Source organism: Carassius gibelio, chromosome A2, assembly GCF_023724105.1.
Source record: "Carassius gibelio isolate Cgi1373 ecotype wild population from Czech Republic chromosome A2, carGib1.2-hapl.c, whole genome shotgun sequence".
NCBI lineage: Eukaryota > Metazoa > Chordata > Actinopteri > Cypriniformes > Cyprinidae > Carassius > Carassius gibelio.
In genome coordinates this window covers 6,415,286-6,430,098 of record NC_068372.1, presented here as the reverse complement: position 1 = coordinate 6,430,098, position 14,813 = coordinate 6,415,286, and the positions used below count along the sequence as shown (strand labels likewise).

Sequence of the window (14,813 nt, the reverse complement as noted above, 5' to 3'; positions counted from 1 at the left end):
TGAGATTAGGTTATCTCAGTGCATGCAGCAGCTCAAGTTTCATATTATTCAAATAAACTGTACAATGATCGGCATAAGTCTATGAAAATAGCTCGACTATTTAAAATGGCTCTAAAGATTTTGGCAATGAAGGAGGTCACTTCCTGAGACCTTTTGGCAAAACGAGGCAAAGGAAACCCACTTGGGAAGAGCCGCTAATTGGAGAACAATCTGGAAACATGGCCAGAAATGTTTAGGTACATTTGGTTTGGTTGAGTATGGCACACAGTAAAAGGCTCTCAGTCTCTAATACTGGATGGATTTCTGGAATATTCTTCTCACTGAGACAAACTAACCTCCTCATACTATTAGGACAGAATGACTCACTGCTCTTTTCTAAGGGTGTAGACTTTTTAACCACCACATTTCTTAAGAGAATCCAAAGATTTTTATGTCTTGAAAACTTTTCATTTAGAAATTAAAGTTGTAATTAATGGATAAAAGAGTTTCTATCAAGATCAATGGATTGTAGTGACTTTATGAGCCATCGCCATGAAAAAAAAAAAAAAAAGGTAATCTTGCCAATTTTTATTACAATAGAAAATAATGGTTTCTATTTTAATATATTGTACATATTTACCATTTAAATTTCGTTTATATACCAAAAAAAGTCTTGGCAGGAATATTTAGAACAAGATTCCATAGATGGCATTAAAACACTGTATTTAAGGATCCCAGTGCAGCACACCAAACTTATTCAATGTAATTTTAAATCTTTACCACTATCCTTCAACCACTAAGTTTTACCAATTTGTCAGGAAGAAGTTTTTAATTATTTAAAATATATTACAATTTAGTATGAACACTATTCTTACCCATATACAGAGTTACAGTACAGCATAACATTTTGGGTACATATTTCTTGACAGTGTTATCATTAATACATTGAAAATGATAAGATCTGATATTGTAAAGTAATATCAAAGTGTTTAAATCCTGCTATTGGAAGACTAAGCTATCATTAAATAAGCAATCCCCCTCCCCCATTATTAGAGTGTAGGGGGATAAAACAATCAAAAACAGGGAGGGAGCTTTGTTAGTCTTTGGCTCAGGAATAATATATGAAATACGCAGCAGATTTTGGAACGAACATGAGGAAAACTTCTGTTAATCAGCCACATGGGCACAATCTCTGCAACGAAACAACTAACACCTGAAACCTGACTCAGAAGGGGCTGTGTTTTTCCTCATGCTTTTGATTCGTTGACTCTGACATACCCAGTACAAGTACAAAATAAGTGCATAAAAGTACAAAAACAAAACTTTCTCATTTCAAACTAAAGTTACTTTGATTTGAAAATGTGTGCTGAATGAAAAATGTAAATGAGTTAAATAAAGTTGCACCAATGCCAGAAAGAAGTAGGCCTCTTAAAGGGAAAGTTCTCCAAAAATAAAATAAATACAATTCTGTCGTCATTTACTCATTTAACCTCATGTTGTTCCAAACCCAAATGACTTACTTTCTTCTGATGAACACAACAGATATCTTGAAGAACATTTGACCCCATTGTTTTGCATTGCATCGACAAAATAATACCTTTTTCAGAATATCTTCAATTATGTTCCACAGGAGAAAGAAAGTCATACAGGTTTGGGAAGACATGAGGGTCTGTAAATAATGTAAATAAATCACCCTTTAAAACCTGACATCAACAACAAATTTAACTAGTGATACGTTTATGAGGAATGATAATAGAGGCGATGATGTTAAAAGCAAAATTTACAATTTCATAGAATGCTGTTTTTACTTTATCTTACAAAAAATTAAACACAATAAATCTGTGAATATCAACAAATTTATATTGCTTTAATAAATATTGGCACATTCATATTTGATTCCTTCTTGATACTGACATGCAGTTTAATCAGAGCAGCAAGCCGAAAGAAACTGCTTTACATAAGGATGATTTAGGAGTTGTATTTGTTTTAAGATATTGATTCTCTATTAAAGACTTGGTTCTCCTAGCATCACTAGACTCTGACTGGAGAAACAGTGATGAGGGCTCATGTCTGTGCCTCGTTATCTATCAAACTGCTTAATGTGCACATCAGATCACAATTTGGTCTACTAGCATGCACTCTAGTCATTAAAAACCAAAGGCTAGAAAACCCAAATCATAATCATACCACTTCCTGTTCTGATGTTTTCAAATTGAGTCAACAGGAACTCAAACTCTGTTAAAAGTCGCCTTTGATCCCTGATCAGCTTCCCCATAACCATTAACAACATCAGTGAAGATGCAATTGTTCTCTGTGTTAACTGCTGTCTTACTCTACACAGCATGCTTGGATGAAACTGGGACCAAAACACTTCATATAGTCCTCATAAACAGACCATAATATGATGTTTCAGTGGGCAGAAATACATAACTCAAAATACCAAAACAGCAAAGACACAGAACATGCCAGTGTATATCAACAGACTAGTGTCTCACCTTTTTTAGATTTGGAGAAGAGCTTGATGCTGGCAGGGGCGGAGCTGGACGAGGAGCGGAAGATACCACTGAAACTGAGACGGTGGGGAGATTTGGGAGGTGAGTCCTGGTGAGATGATGGTGGACGTGGGAAGATGGTTTTAGGAGTGCCTGGACTGGTCCTGGGACAAATGGGAGCTGAAGCTGGGGTAACGGGCTGGCTGGAAGGAGGCTTCAAACATGGGCTAGCCGAGTCACTTCTGTCACCCTGAGAGGAGAAAGTAAAGAAAATAGTAGAAGAGAAAAGTTCCATGTAGATCCTGCTGATGTAATATCATTTTCTCTTGCCAAATTCTAACGGTGTCACAATAAAGTCAAATCAACCAATTTCTTAGCCATTTGTAATTTAATATACGCAACTGACCTTTCGCCTTAAATCACTGATCAATCCTGCCATAGCAGCCGTTGCTGTCTGCCAAATTAAGTTTGAACCACTGATCTATTTTCTGATGCAAGTTTTTGCTATACTATATTATGTGTTTTTTTAACACCGAATTTTGTTATTCCAAAATATGGCAGATAAAAGATTTTTTATTTTGCAGTGTCACATTTCTTTGTATCCCATGTAAGAATAATAGAGTGCATTAGTGTCTGCCCACAATAGTTCAGTTTTTTTTTTCAAAAAGTCTTTGTTAAGGCATTACAAGCCATAAACCAAACCAACCAGCTATGAGGTGAATCACAACATTACAAACCTTTCTTCTTGCGCTCTATGCGACATTATAAAAAAAACATGTTTGACTGAGGAACAGTAACTAAGTGGGCGGAGCTTAACAGTGTGCAAAATATACAGGAAATTACATTAGCACAGTCAGCTGATTCTATAACAGTCAGTGTGATATCTCCAGCATTATCTGGCCACTCGTTTGAAGTTGAAGACTTCTGAATCAGCCAGAATCAGCCTTGCAATGTCAGAAAAAAGAAGCAGGAATGAAGTGCTTCAAAGTATTGGTGTGATAACAGATTAGAACAGGATGAGAATCAGCATAATACTCGAAAAAGTCGAAAGTCAAAGCATTGCACAACACAATTTTGTGAATATATGGAAAAGAAAAAACTTGAAACATGAAAATGTCAGCATATTAACTATTGAAAAGCTTTGTGTGGCTGAACTTAGCACACAAAGTCACACCTGAATGCAAGCTATGCTTTCTCATACTTCACAATGGACAATCAGTTAAGTGAAGCCGGGAGTGAGCCTAGTGCCCTAAAAGTTAGTATTTCAAAGCGCTGACCTTCAACTCTTTGGCAAACACTTGGATTGTTTTTTTGTTGATGTGCCAGTTGACTAGGCTGCAGTTGCTTCACAGGCTGTTTTCACTGGCCCAGCTCTGTTTGGTTTTGATTACAAGAGGAAAGGCAGGCGTCACCTTCCAGCTTAGCTCTGAGTGGGTGACATATATATATTATATTACATGTTGGAAAATAATAAAATGTGAAAACATCCCAGAGCATAAATCCTTTTTATAGGCACTGTATGTTTGGCACAGTTAAGTCAAGTTTAATATTAGACCGTATCACAACAAGGCAAATAAAAAAGTAATTAGAGTCAGCTGTAATATGGCAATAAATAATTCTGAACTACTTGTGCATGGGTCGACCATTTCACTCTGACCTTCATTTAACAAATGCTGCCATTTATACAATTCAATTAGAAATCCTGGCACATGCCGAAGTTTCCTTCCATTTAAATACTGCCATCGTTTTTTTCCCTTTCTGTGCAAAATCATCCGTAGGCATAAAGAAAGCATTTAAAATGTTGAATCTGAAACAACACAACAGCATGTGTAAAGAAAGTTCGCCTCGCCTTTTATTCATGACCAACGTTTATAAGTCAAGCCAACCACAGAGCTAGTATAGACAGCACACTCCCACTCTTTTCTTTACTAACAAACCTTGTCTTCATTGCTCAAGTGCATGTTTAGTCAAGTCAGCTGTATTTCTGTGTAATATAACCCATGGTGTAACAATCCACACATCCCTCCTTCAAACTGCACCTGCAAAGGCTCTGCTCCAAAACCCTTTGTCATAGTCTTGCTCTACTGTCTACATACAATAGAGGCTTTATAAGTGAAGTGACTGATTTGGAATGCTCTGCATATTACACTTTATATAGCCATATATCTTACCTATACAGTGGGGCTAGAAAGTTTGGGAACCCTTGGTTCTTAATACTGTGTGCTGTTTCCTGATGATCCTCGACTGTCTTTCTGTTTTGTGATGGTTGTGCATGAGTCCCTTGTTTGTTCTGAACAGTTAAACTGAGCAGCGTTCTTCAGAAAAATCTGTAAGGTCCTGCAGATTCTTCAGTTTTCCAGCTTCTTTCTGGAGCATCAGTGAACGTTTAAACCTTTTTTAATAGTTGTGTTTGAGTCCGTCAATTGTCCTCAGTGGGAAAAGATGTATCTCAAAATCATAGAGTCACTGCTGGAAAGGGTTCAAATATGCAAAGATGCTGGAAAACTGAAGAATCGTGGATCAACCGCACACAGTATTAAGATCCAAGGGTTCCCAAACTTTTGAGTGGGGTTATTTTAATAAATTCAGCAATTTTGTTGTATTGTGGACTAAATGTAAACATCTTTTATGTACAATATCTTACTCAGGACAGTACTAAATAAAAAAATAGCATGCATTTAGATTTAGTATGATCTCTCTTATTTTTTTAAAGTTTTTCACATTTTCACAGATTCTGCAAGGGGTGCCCAAACTTTCGAGCCCCATTGTAAAGCAATATAAATTAATAAAAAATACATAAAACTAAGAAACATACATTTTAATATGTTAATAATAATAATAATATATACATATATATATATATATATATATATATATATACTTAATTTTTATGGTATTATATGTAGCAATCATACATGTAAAAAATATAACTTTTAGTTATTTATTGTATGTGCAAATCATACCGGTGCTGGTCATATAATTAGAATATCATCAAAAAGTTGATTTATTTCACTAATTCCATTCAAAAAGTGAAATTTGTATATTTTATTGATTCAATACACACAAACTGTTATATTTCAATGAATTATTTCTTTTAATTTTGATGATTATAACTGACAACTAATGAAAGTCCCAAATTCAGTATCTCAGAAAATTAGAATATTACTTAAGAACAATATAAAGAAAGGATTTTTAGAAATCTTGGCCAACTGAAAAGTATGAGCATGTACAGCACTCAATACTTAGTTGGTCTTCTTTTGCCTGAATTACTGCAGCAGTGCGGCGTGGCATGGAGTCGATCAGTCTGTGGCACTGCTCAGGTGTTATGAGAGCCCAGGTAACTCTGATAGTGGCCTTCAGCTCTTCTGCATTCTTGGGTCTGACATATCACATCTTCCTCTTCACAACACCCGATATAATTTTTCTAAGGGGTTAAGGTCAGGCGAGTTTGCTGGCCGATTAAGAACAGGGATACCATGGTCCTTAAACCAGGTACTGGTAACTTTGGCACTATGTGCAGGTGCCAAGTCCTGTTGGAAAATGAAATCTGCATCTCCATAAAGTTGGTCAGCAGCAGGAATCATGAAGTGCTCTGAAACTTCCTGGTTTAAAGCTGTGTTGACCTTTGACCTCAGAAAACACAGTGGACCAACACCAGCAAATGACATGGCACTGCAAACCATCACTGACTGTGGAAACTTTACACTGGACCTCAAGCAACGTGGATTGTGTGCCTCTCCTCTCTTCCTCCAGACTCTGGGACCCTGATTTCCAAAAGGAAATGCAAAATTTACTTTCATCAGAGAACATAACTTTGGACCACTCAGCAGCAGTCCAGTCCTTTTTGTCTTTAAACGCTTCTGAAGCTGTCTGTAGTTCAAGAGTGGCTTGACACAAGGAATGCGAAGCTGAAACCCATGTCTTACGTCTCTGTGTAGTGGTTCTTGAAGCACTGACTCCAGCTGCAGTCCACTCTTTGTGAATCTCCCCACATTTATGAATGGTATTTGTTTCACAATCCTCTTCAGGGTGCAGTTATCCCTATTGCTTGTACACTTCTTTCTACCATATATTTTCCATCGCTTCGCCTCTCTATTAATGTGCTTGGACACAGAGCTTTGTGAACAGCCAGCCTCTTTTGTAATGACCTTTTGTTTCTTGCCCTCCTTGTGCAAGGTGTCAATGGTTGTCTTTTGGACAACTGTCGAGTCAGCAGTCTTCCCCATGATTGTGTAGCCTAAAGAACTAGACTGAGAGAACATTTAAAGGCTTTGCAGGTGTTTTGAGTTAATTCGCTGATTAGAGTGTGGCACCAGGTGTCTTCAATGTTCAACCTTTTCACATTATTCTAATTTTCTGAGATACTGAATTTGGGATTTTCCTTAGTTGTCAGTTATAATCATCACAATTAAAATAATAAACATTTGAAATATATCAGTCTGTGTGTAATGAAAGAATATAATATACAAGGTTCACTTTTTGAATGGAATTAGTGAAATAAATCAACTTTTTGATGATTTTCTAATTATATGACCAGCACCTGTATATGTTTACTTATATTGTATCAACGTGTATTGATGGGATTTAGAATGGATATACATATACATGACACATATGTCCAAAACGTATTACACGTACATGGCGCTCTCTCACTCTCTCTCTTTGAAATTGTTCTAATAGGTTTCATATATTTTACTTCATATGGCAATATATTTTAATATATCAAACTGTAGTATTGACAAAAACTCAACTCTAAATATAAATCAGTCTAATTGTTCACAAATTCTGAAAATTTATAATTGTGATTTTGTGTATTTTACCTTGCGCATTTCATCTTTATCTGCTCCGTCAGTCTCCCCGTCCATAAGAGAGGATGTGAATGTGCTCAAATCCTGTTAAAAGACAAAGCAACAGAGTTAATTATAAAAGCCAAACTATATGTCTTTAAAAGAAACAGCTTCAGCCAAATTCTCCCAGCAGTACACTGTAAATTAGGGATGAATGAGATTTTTTATATTTGCAATGTAGGTTATCAGCTGATTTTACTATTTTCTTTTCGATTGCTATTGTGTGATTTTGGATATTTAATTGTGCATGCTCATTTTTTTTCTATTGTAACATTTAAAACCACTAATAATTAAATAAGACTGTTAAATGTAATCATTAGCAAATCCTAAAATTAATATCTGTTTTCCATTGTGTTTTAATGCATAAATTCACATAATGCATTTATAATTGATGATTTAATTTTTAGCATTTTATTTTTAACCATACTTTGATAAATTTGTGTAGAATTATAGCCACATTCTTTTCTATATTAAATACGGAAAATAGTGAATGGATGAAGGCAGAATCAACAATACTGAATCAGTGTGATTTAGCAATTGTTAACCTTATTCTATAAGCAGGTGCTGTTAAATAATGTGCAAAATTAGGAGTAAACAGCCATTTAGGATGTCATTTATGACTGTGTGGCTTAGATTTGACTCTGCCAGAGATTCCTGATCCACATAAAGAAAGACAAAATGGACTCTCTAATCTCTTCTTCAATGGAGGCAGACTGGGAACAGGATCAAACGCTGGTTGGTTTTGTCGGCGGATGCTTTCTGTTGGGCCTGAAAAAACATCACTGTGGGGGGTGATGTCAAAGTTTAGCTATGTTTTAGGCAACTGTTCAACAGTCATTAAAGTGACTGGATTAGAGTAGCTCAAAACATTTGTTTTTAGACATTTTACTTTCACAAAAAGAATGATCCAATGTAATGAAGAAAAAAAATGTTGTGCACAAATATGTGCAATGACATAAATATATGCTTAGTTTGGTTTTATAACCCTGCATTCAGTTTCATTTTAGGAAAAGTTAGGTAACTTGGACAACTGAGAAAACTTTTGTGTGCTCTAAGTATTTGTGCTGTAAGAACCTTGACTGAGCAGTGAATTAGTTTTCAAACTACACCCAAATAGCTTGCCAAGTGGTGCGAGATGGCAAAGCTACTTGAAGTGAAAGCACACAATGATGTTTTTCACAGGTGTTCGATTCATTATCAGTTCACAATACATGCTACTCCTGTCCAGCTGGTTTAACGCAGCTGGTGAACAGAACTAATAAGGGCCAGATCAAACCTTTTAAAGAGATAGTTCACTCAAAATTAAAATTTACTGTTAATTTACTCGTCCTCAGGCCATCCAAGATGCAGGTGACTTTCTTCAGAAGAACAATAAAGAACAGTTTTAGCTGAAACCGTGGCCCTTGGCAATTCATAAAATGCTAAATCAATGGCTGCTGTCACTTTGAGGGTCAATAAAAGCACAAACAGGCAACCCAAAATTAATACTCATGGCTCCTGACCACATCTTTAGGACTTGTGAAGCGAAACATATGGTCTGTGCAAGAAACTGAACATTATTTAACTCATTATTACCTGTAATCCAGAGAATCAGGCAAATGTGCAAGTCCAATTCCTTTCGGTGAACTGGTTCTTTTGGACAGTTTGTTTCAATGAAATGGTTCAAATAATAATTTCACCAGTTTGGCGTAACATACGATTTTTTTTATAATCGAATAGGAATAGTGATTGACCTGATCTCAATATATTATCAGGAGCCACAGGTATTAAGGGTGTACTCACACTAGGCACGGTTGCCATGAACCGGGCCCGAGTAAGATTGTCCCCCCTCCCCACTCCCCCTCTGGCCTGCACTCACATAGGTTTCAGCATTCGTGCCGGAGCACACTTACGTCATTATGGTGCGACGGTTTCGGGATAAACAGGAAGAGCAGCGCTCTCTGAACACAATGGAGTCCATCGCTCTGTTTTCTTTGTGGATAATTTTGTGTCGCTTGGTCCACGGTGGTCCACAGCCCTCTCACAGCCTGTTGTTAAACAGATGTGTCGCCTTAGTGGCGCGAAAATTTCCACGTAATCGTGCTGCTCGTATGAGGATGTTTGCAAGATACCAGCTGAAGTGCAGCAAGGACTTTGCAGTTTTGAGTTTTTATGCGTTTTGTCCAGCTGTTCTTTCTATGCTCTCATCTGCCCAAATTTCCAACAAGCATTGCACCTCTGCCGAAGACCAAAGCGACCCTTTCTCCACCATGTTGGTTTTGGAGCAACGCGTCCTGTTCCGTGCTCCAGCATGGTTAGCGCTCACACTGCATGCGAACCGCGCCCAAGTCCAACTGAACCGTGCCCTGGCCCACCTCTTCCAAGCAGACCAGGGCCTGCTAATCGAGCCGCACCCGGGCACGGTTCGGAGCACTCACACTAGTCAAACGAACCGCGCTTTGGTGGTCAAACGCACTCGGGCACGGTTCAAACTGGCTTATTTTGTCTTGCCTGTATATGCTTTTTTTTTACTCTCAAAGTGATGGTATCCATTCACTTTGCATGCATTTCATGCATTTTAACAAGGACCACGGCTTCAGCTAGCTTTATTGTTATACTGAAGAAAAAAAGTCACCTATATCTCAGATGGCCTGAGATTTAATAAATTAACAGCTGATTTTCTTATTAAGGTGAAGTATCCCTTTAATGCATATTGACTATTGTAATGTTATTGCATTGCTAGTAACTCCTCTCCTCTCTCTGTCGTATAAACCACTGTAGTCATCTTAGTCAAAATAACCCACTGACAAAACCAAAATATTACATTCCAGTCTATGTTTGAAGAGTCCTACTCATGGACGTTGTGCACAGTTATATATACAGTATATATATTGTGGTGCAATTGATTTTATGGTTTTGTATTGAGGCCAAGATTTTAGATTTCTTCACTCAAGCCCGTCGCAAACTGTAGCATTCGAACAGAGAGTACTTCATGAGTGGAACCAGGACACACCTCTCATACGGACAGAGATGTTGAAGCAGTGGACATTAAATGATGGGAAAAAATATTCTTGTTTGTAAGGAGATAAAGCCTCATATGGAAGAATATGATGAAACTGAGACATTTACTGTTCAGTATGATTTGTTTTGTTCCTCTTGTATTTTAAATGGACAGGAAGCCACAAGATTCAAGAGATTGTAACCCTGTAAAAGAACTACAGTATAATTTGTTTTACCCATAGCAACTTTCTTGATATACAAACGTGATATGATCTATTGGCTATAGGATCTGTAATCATTAGGCAGATCATTTAAGAAAAAAAATCTGTTATTAGGATAAGAAAGTGAGTTAAAATATACTATTTTTCCTAAACAGGAAACTGTAAATAAACATGTGAAGTAGGCCAGGCAGTTGATTGTTTTTCTGTTACTGTTAAATTCAGTTGACATATGATATCTCTTATCTTTGGAAGGCGTCAAAAGAAGACCTTTGCTCTATACACCACAAACAAACATTTCAGGCCTACATGATATGTTATTTACAAGAAAGAGGCTCTAGTCAATCATAATGGGTATTGAGCTAATGAGAAACAGAGTACTTTAGTCATTCTGCATCACCGGAAAGGGAAAAAATGATTTTTAAGTGTTTGCGGCTATTTGCAGAATGTTTGGATGCACAGGTCAAGTGTTATGTTTACAAATGGTTATGTTTATGATTCACATTACGTTTATGGCTACAGGCAGAGAACAGTGAGTAAGCTTCAGGATGAGGCAGAGGGTGGAGAACAGAGAGGATCTTTCAAACAAAACCCCTTTCACTCTCAGAAAATTGTCAGGAGGTTTTTTTTGTTTTTTTTTTTTAATAAATAAGGCAACAGCTTCAGATATATCGGGATAGTAAAGTGTTCATTCTGTGCACACTTCAGAATCACGCCGGAAGACATCCGGGGTACTTTTTGCCTACTGTTAATTTGGACATACTTCTTTTGTCACATACTGTTTTCACCTACTGTATAGTAGCGAAGTATGCAACTCTGTATGCAGCCTATGACTCTGGAAGTAATCCTGAAGACCTTGATTAGCTGATTCAGGTGTGTTTAATTAGAGCTAAACACCATAGGACAGTAACTCCAGGAACAAGTCTGGACACCTCTGTTTTAAAGAAACAACTCACAGACATCTTCAACATTTACCCACACTCATGCTGTACCAAACCTTTATGCTTTTATGTATTCTGTGAAACACATTTCAGCATGAAATTGAAAATTTCCCTATGTTTTATTTATTTATTGTTCGTGCTCATAATTCTTAATCCAACTGTCACAACTGGACTTTGTTGTAAAATGACAGACTTGTGAATTTTCCAATAAAAAAAAAAAAACTAAACAAAAACACCTGCAGGCTCAAGTTCATATCCGTTCACTTTTGAAAGCAAAGCTCACATCTCAATATCCACTTCAAAATCAATGCATTGAACCAAGTAAATCCCCATCCTACATTATTTCCCTGTCAATAACTCGGATGTACAGTTCATGCTAAAAGAAAATACCTGGTTAATTAAATAATGCAGGGTCTCCTACTTATTATCTCCAATAAAGACAGGATATCAGTGCCATATATATATATACTATAACTTATCTTTGTTTTGAGCAGATGCCCTTGAATGGCACTCAATAAAGCAGTAATATACAGAGCTGGCCTTGATGTTAATTATAAAGGCAGATATGGTTTGTAACGCTATGATGAGTCATGACTGAGCAGAGCGCGCGCTCTTACAGCTGTTTCCCTCACTTCCTCTTTCAGCTTTCAAACAACAGATAGGTTCAAGCAATACCATGGCGTGCCAAACCATTTATAATACAAGCGTACACGCGTACTTTTCGGCCAATTCACGTTACAAATACATAAGCGCGTACGTTCTGTTTTGTTATCGTACGCAAGCAAACGTAGGCCTGTTACACACGCGCTCGCGTTGCGCGGGGGAGGGTTTACTACTCATGTTCTGACAGCTCTCAAGCAGAACTGATTTCATATTAAAAGTTATACTTTTGTACTTCGCACGACTGTAGTAAGTAAAGTAATTAACTCAAAAGACGTCGTCTGAAATGCTAGCTTAAATAGTTGCAATAAAACAATGTAACATAATGATGTTCTAAAAATGCATACTTCCAAAAATGCATCAGAACGTCTGAAATGTAACTTACTGGAGAAGACATACTGTACTTTAAACTTGTTCCTCGTGCCCACGCAACACTTTTGCGGGATTCTCAACACTTAACGAAGCTGCAAAGTTACAAAAGAGCGAAAATCAACTCACTGGCATGTTCAGGTGCAGAGTTCGCTTTTTCTTTGATGATTTCTTTGCACAGTCCTTTTTCTTGGAGTCCATCACTGTACTTCCCATTTTCCTGCAGTCAGAATTTTTTCTCTCAATTTAGGAGGAAGGTGTTCTCCACTGACAAATATATTCACTCCAGTGTATATTTCTTCAGTCACGATCGTCCTCCGTGACTGAATTTCGCAGAAGCTCGTCTGACTCAAAACAAGCACATCCCGAGACTCCAGTTCCTTATCACTGTCACTGCGCCGTAGACATCCGCATTCAGCTCCACTGCTGTCATGGGTTCGAATCCCGCACTGAGCAGGCGGAGACTGAGCACGCCCTTCTCCTGCACAGGGAAGAAAACTGCTACAGACGAGCGAGGTTTATTTATCTCGGAAATTTGACTGTAACATCAGCCAGAGGGTGAAACCAGTGTCAGCTGACGGTCTTCCACTGACAGCGTCACTTTCTCTCCATTCGTTATAACTAAAAGCGAAGTCATCATGATAAAAAAAAAAAAAAAAAAAATCTGTTCAAAGATATTAATCTGTGTATTTTTACATTACATTACCATGTTTGTAAAAAAAAAAAAAAAAAAATACAAAAAATACTCACCATCATGTCATTCCAAACCTGTATGACTTCTGTTCGTTTGGTGGAGCATAAAATATAATTTGAGAAATGTCTCAGTGTTTGTATGTTTTTCCTTCTTTTAAGAGTTTAATTTAAAACGTTTTTTTTCTTCTCTCCATTCAAGTCAATGTTAACCAAAACTGTTTAGCTCTTAAAGGTATAGTTCATCTAAAAATATATATATATATATCAGGCAAGACAAAATTAATTAAACATGTGACTCCTGAAAATATACTGATTAGTAGACTGGATCTTCACAAAATCTGGATTCAGATTTGCTTTGATGCCTTTCTTTTTTTTATCTTTCTAAAGATGTTTTTTTATTCTTGCAGAACTAGAATGGAGTTGCATACTACAGTCTCTAGGGGGTGCTACTGTACTGTGATAATGTGATAATTCAGGAGGCCCTTGAATGTATTTGACTTCATCCTGCTGTTTGAGAAACTGCTTTTGCATTTGTGTAGCAGTGTGTGTGTGGAGACATTATCATCCTGGAATACGGGATCATCATGATGGAATAGTCTTGAATAATCGGGAGCAGCTGGACCTGTAAAATAGCCCCATATTGGTTGGCTGTAATATGACCCTGTAGAGCAATCATCAGACCTAACGACTGCTGTGTCATAATGGATTCTCTGCCATGCTTAATACCTGGAAGCTGATACAGTATTGAGTAATGAGTTACATAAAAAAAAAAAAAAAATCAATGTAAAGTGTCATCTTATGTCAATATGTGACAAATGTAGGAAAAAATGTACACAAATATTTTAGACAATTATTACATTTCTGCATTGTTTTCACGTGACTGATGATATACTAGATTTATCAGACAATTTTATCATCAATATGGATCCAAATATAGTGCAGAGTTTATTTAGTGCACTCAGTATAATAATTCATTACATTTATATAGCACTTTTCTAGGCACTCAAAGCGCTTACATAGTCAGGGGGTATCTCCTCATCCACCACCAGTATGTTTTCTTTCCTAAAGTGATGATTTCTTCTAGTTCATTATTATGTAATAATTGCCCTCCAGAGCATTGTGGCTGTGTAGTTTATTTGATTTTCTGTAGCTCAGTAGTGTGAAATTGACTATCTGTCCACAGGTTCAAGTTTCCAGTCTTTCATTCTTTCTCAGTCCCGGAAACACACAGGGTCCTTACTCACTCATCTCTTTACTTCAGTTGATTACATTTATTTAAATGTAGTTTTAATTTATTTGTTTGTTTACAACCAATTTAAAAGAAATCATTATTTCAACCATTTGGAATTTATAGGAAATATAAATGACCTACATTTATATTCTATATTATATTATCCTGAAATATAATTTAGTGCTGTCCTGAAAGAAAGATAAAGAGAAAGAAAATTAGTAATGTGATGTAAACATATATAGATATGCCCTGATGAGTGAGTAATGCCGCGTTTCCACCCTAGGAACTTTACCCGGGAACTAGCAGAGATGTATAAAGTACTAGAGACCCATACTTGAGTAAAAGTACAAGTGAAAAGTGACTTTAGTAGAAGTAGAAGTGCTCTTTAAGCACCACACTTAAGT

General features: G+C 36.8%; 1 protein-coding gene across 3 annotated transcripts in view; it reads right to left on the bottom strand.

Moving 5' to 3' along the window:
• Positions 1–12,970, bottom strand: part of prkag2b (protein kinase, AMP-activated, gamma 2 non-catalytic subunit b) — a 35,077-nt gene extending 22,107 nt beyond the window's left edge. The window contains exons 1-4 of one of the 3 annotated variants that reach the window (XM_052611253.1): positions 12,615–12,658; positions 7,292–7,363; positions 3,749–3,897; positions 2,475–2,721 (exon numbers count right to left, since the gene is read on the bottom strand). Coding sequence is in view for 1 of the 3 variants with exons in the window: in XM_052611231.1 (XP_052467191.1) it covers positions 2,475–2,721; positions 7,292–7,363; positions 12,615–12,701 (406 nt within the window). In the remaining 2 variants the exon portion in view is untranslated. Of the gene's footprint in view, positions 1–2,474; positions 2,722–3,748; positions 3,898–7,291; positions 7,364–12,614 lie in introns of all 3 variants that reach the window. The other 2 variants (XR_008186109.1, XM_052611231.1) reach the window with 2 other exon arrangements.
• Positions 12,971–14,813: the final 1,843 nt, after the last annotated feature.